We start from the raw sequence: 4,996 nt of genomic DNA, 5'->3' as shown, positions 1-4,996 counted from the left end.
TTTCGAGTTTCAGATGCCGATGAATGTATAACACCTTATAGAACAAAAAGTTTTGCTCTCCTGATTTTCAGCTTTAGCATCATTATTGTATATATATTGAACTATAGTTTTCGAAAGTTTTATCACTTTTTGTTTATAATTGACATTTTTACAGCAACTTAAAAAAATTGGCGTTTTATACCGTTTTTTCAATCTCACGGTTTTGTTATTGCAAATTTCGTAATCGGACCACCGCCATTTTGTAGCTATTTTTATTACGAATAAAATCTTGTCCTAAGTATTTTTTCGTACTAAGTCATCCCACTGAGTTATTTAAAGAAAACTACTAAAAAAATTTTTTCACGATTAAATTGTTAATAACTTTTTTCCTGATAAAATACTTTGGTTATTGTACTCATCATTTAAAGTATTCCTGTGTAGTTATTTCCGAGTTATCAAGGAAATGTCACCATCAGTAACTTTTCGGCCTCTGGCGACTGGACTATTATCATGTATTTGCTTTGAGATTGTAAATTATGTAAAAAATACTTTATTTCACTTATGGGATATCAATCGAGTATGACGCTCATTGCGTAGGTAAATAACTATCAACCTTCTTAAATGTAATACATATTTAAAAAATAGCCCATCCCTGCATGGTGTACTAATAATCATACCTATATTGCGTTGTTTGTCGATGAAAGTAAAAGTGAAATTTTGAAAAAAAAACGGCGGATACAACTTTCAGTTTCTTTGATATATAATTAGATGAATGTATTCACAATATTTAAATATTTACTGGAGACTTTAACTTTCCTTGATTTTACTAGGCTCATTAATGCATTTGATAAACATCACACTTATGGATGAAAGTTGATTAGATAGTTGCTGTAGGAATCATATATTTTTCATAATACCATGAAAATTTTTTCATCACTATTTAGTTTTAGTACACTATAAATAAATCGGTCTGAGTGAAAGCAAAAAATGAAATTATTGAGTACATTTTCAGTTAATATTGGGCATTTTGATAATTTTACATAATATTGATAATATTTGAATTAAAACTGATAAATTCACTCATAAAATTTTAGTTGTACTCATATTAATAAAGTGAAAATTTCACTCAATCAGGTGTGGACAGAAATTATTGAGTAAAATTGAGTAAAAATAGGTCCAATTTTTCTTACAGTGTACCTAGACTTTTTCAGCAGTTTAAATATAACAAGTACTTTGTGTGAAAGGTAAAAAATACTACCTTTTAAATTTTCTTAAAATTCTTCATTCTCTAATATAATACAAAGTTTCATATCTTATAATTTTTTAATTTATACTTTTAAGTAGATTAGTTTTAAGACATAATATCTAATTGTAAGTGGATTTTTACAAAAGCAGAACTAAGCCATTTTTTAAGAATTTCCTACTCTGAAATGACATTCTAACCTGTTTTGAATTGTTAATGTGCGCCTACACACCATTACGGTACAACTAAGATAAGAAGCAATTATTTGCTACTCGAAGCTGAAGAAATATATCTGAGCCAAGAACTTGTTTTACATTTTTATTGAAATATGTTGACCACAGGATGGCAAGGATGTTGCAAAAAAATAAAAGTCTTGAAACAAGACTAATAATGTATATACCGGGTGATTTTTTTAATCTGAAACTTTCAGATATCTCGAGCAATATGCACTCTACGAAAACTATGTATATAATCAAACTTGAATCGCTCCACGGAGGGAATACATAAGTCCTAAAATTAATCTATACAGCAACAAACAGCAACTCATCAATAATGTCATGTACACAGGAAATCACTATTTATAACGTTTTACTATAAATGATACTTCATTTATCTTTTTTATACAGTGTTCTAGGAATATTATATATCTAAATTACAAAGAAACAAAGTAATTTCGAATAGATACAAAGTGACTGATCTTATATTTAATCTTAATTAAATTAAAAAATACATTTTAACTGAAGTCTCTTTTCATGACAATATTTACAGAGTGCGTATTAGTGTAGTTGATCTACACCATATTTAAAACATGATTATCGATTTTAACATTATTTGATTTGTTGTAGTTACATTGTATTGAAATTATTAATTCTTTGTTGCAGGAACACTCGTCCCTCATAGGCAACGACGACAACCTGGGCCCCGTGCTCCTCTCCATCAAGACGGAGAACGTGGCCAACCAGGAGCACACCCGTATCCTCCTGCGGCTCCGCACCGGAACCATGCACGAGATAGTCCCGTCCTCGTGCTTAGGTTCCAGCCCCAACCCGGCCAAGATGGCCAAGCTGCTCAACGAGCAGCTCAACATTGAAAACTTTGTACCTGTTCTGCATCCCAAAGCCTCCCAGTTGATAGCCAACTACGACGAGCACGTCCTCGTCACGAACTTCAAGTTCGGCGTCCTCTACCAACGGTACGGACAAACTACCGAGGAGGACCTCTTCTCCAATAGCGACACCAGCCCCGCTTTCGACGACTTCCTCTCGCTGCTCGGACAAAGGATACAACTCAAGGATCACAAAGGTTACAGGTAAGTCCTCTTCTGAATCTATTTAACGTATCTCCAAAGAGTCCCGAAACACTGTAGCCAATTCTGTCTTATTCGTTTGATAGTTTAATCTTACAAAGTGCAAAAGTCTGTGGATTTTAGTTAGTTCTATCATAGAGAAAGGTTTCTTAAGCAGCCAGAATCTCATTCATGCCAAACTCTTGCAACGCAACTTCTTCCGTGTCTTGCAATTTCTTTAACATTGAAGGAATGCCAAAAGCTGGCTCTGCTCCTAGGAATCCGTTGCAGATCCTTTGTTGCAACATTATCTGCCTTTTTGTTTCCTTTAGTGTCTTTATATCATGGAACCCTAACCATGCACTTTGTGCTAGTGTTTGCCAGTTCATTTAGCAATTATAAACAGTCTCAAATAAGTTTTAAAGGTACAAGGCATATCCACGAAGTAAGAGTACTGAAACTCTGATACTCGGTGGTGTTTGTTTTCGACAAAGATGTTGGGTGCAGAAAGCGCGCTCACTTGTCTCAGTCAGTTGAGAACTGTTGTAATGGCATATTGAAATGAATGCAGCTATTCCGAATCCCGCCAACTACTTCAGGTAAAGAACATGATCCAGTTTCTTATTGCAAAGGGAACGGTGCCGTTCCAGATCGTTACTGATGAGATGATGAACAAAATCAAAAAAATTCTTCGTGGCGACCGTCGATTGACTTTGGACGAGATGAATGCAGTGTTTCCACAAATCTCCAGATCTCTTCTACATGAAATCATTACTGAAACACTTGGTTATTGAGAAAGTGTGCGTGCTGGGTATGTACCAATACAGCTTAGTGATCAACACAAAGCCAACAGAATCGCATCTTCACGGGAATATCTCGAGCGCTTCGAACTGGAATTCCTTGACTGTATTGTGACCGGCGAGGAAACTACACCTCTGAAACGAAAAGACAATCAATGCAGTGGCGACATCCGTCTTCACCATCAGCGAAAAAATTCAAAACCGTTTCGGCTCGAAACATCATGTCAACTATGTTTTGGGACCGTAAAGGCATTCTCCTCTTGACTTTTTGCTCCAGGGGGGAAACTATTAATGCTGTGAGATACTGTGAGAACACTACGGAGGGTGAAACAGAACAAAAGAAGGGGAATGTTAACGAAGGAAGTATGCTTGTTGCAAGACAATGCACGCAGTCAAAGCCACAAAGCAACTCTTGGATTCATTTGGTTGGAACATCGTCAACCACCCCGCCCACAGCCCTGACATGGCACCTTCTGATTTTCATCTTTTCCCTTAAGGTGGGTGGAAAAAGGTTTTCTACCGACGCGACGATGAGGTCCACAATGCCGTAAAACAATGGGCCTGAGAAACGACGGGAGATTTTTTTGACAAAGGCATCAGAAAGGCGACTTGTATTTTGTAAATAATTCGATGCCAGGAAATTTGATTTTCTTTTTTTTTTAAGGTAGAATATAGAACCATAGATAACCACACAAGAGATAATTTTCTTACATCTGCATTCTTGAAAATGAATTCATTTAAGATAAAAAAAAATCGTTAATCGTATCAGTACCAAAATTAATACATAGGTATTTAAGTTTTGTTCATTTAATTTATTTTTTATTGCAGGGGTGGTTTGGACATCCAAAACGGTCACACGGGAGACACGGCGGTCTATGATGTCTTCAAGGAGAGGGAGATCATGTTCCACGTGTCCACACTCCTGCCGTACACGGAGAACGACCCGCAGCAGTTGCAGAGGAAGAGGCACATCGGGAACGACATCGTGGCGATCGTTTTCCAGGAGGAAAACACGCCGTTTTCGCCCGACATGATAGCGTCCCATTTCTTGCACACCTTCATCGTCGTGCAAGCCATCGATCCCAACTCGTCTAATACAAGGTAGGATTCTAGGTCTTTTTAAAAAACTAACTAGTAATAAATTATTCAAAATAAAACTCAAAACGATACGTTTAAATATAATTAATATAAAAACACGTTACCGTATTGAGATTGATCAATAATGTGATCATTGAAACCATTTTGCATAATAGGCTTCTTGCAGAAAAAAATATTTTAATAGTTTTCGTATCTACACTGAATACTACAAACAGTGTGTAAAGATTTTGTTATATCAATTTATTTTTAAAACATTATTAGATATTAAAGTTTTAATCGGTTGACGTCATCGGTAAGTAAATGGCAAGCGCGACATATACGCGTTTCGACAGTGCAGCTGACTGCTTTGGTTATTAAATGTGTGGAGTGGTGTCAATAAGCAGTACGATACCTTATAACGAGCGTTCAAATAAAAACGTGGTCGAAGTTGGCTCTGACACATTGGACGTAGGGAGTAGCTTATAGCGACCAACTTAACCTCATTTCTCAACGAGCTGTATAGCAGCTGTCAGTTTCAATAACGTTAATGACTATATAACTTTATTTTAAAGAATAATCGTGATAACAATAACAAACAATTAAAGGAGCTGC

At 36.0% G+C, this 4,996-nt stretch overlaps 1 protein-coding gene across 1 annotated transcript in view; it reads left to right on the top strand.

The window, feature by feature from the left end:
• Nucleotides 1-4,408, top strand: part of LOC111692628 (GTPase-activating Rap/Ran-GAP domain-like protein 3) — a gene marked incomplete at both ends in the record, with an annotated part of 9,551 nt that extends 5,143 nt beyond the window's left edge. The window contains 3 exons of the mRNA XM_023456693.1: nt 1,653-1,686; nt 2,104-2,531; nt 4,136-4,408. Of these exons, the coding sequence (XP_023312461.1) occupies nt 1,653-1,686; nt 2,104-2,531; nt 4,136-4,408 (735 nt within the window). The remainder of the gene's footprint in view (nt 1-1,652; nt 1,687-2,103; nt 2,532-4,135) is intronic.
• Between the last annotated feature and the right edge of the window lie 588 nt (nt 4,409-4,996).

The sequence above is a fragment of the Anoplophora glabripennis genome, unplaced genomic scaffold (assembly GCF_000390285.2).
Source record: "Anoplophora glabripennis isolate ALB-LARVAE unplaced genomic scaffold, Agla_2.0 scaffold2222, whole genome shotgun sequence".
Taxonomy (NCBI): domain Eukaryota; kingdom Metazoa; phylum Arthropoda; class Insecta; order Coleoptera; family Cerambycidae; genus Anoplophora; species Anoplophora glabripennis.
The sequence above is the reverse complement of the archived record's forward strand: the minus strand, read 5'-3'. Positions and strand labels throughout refer to the sequence as shown.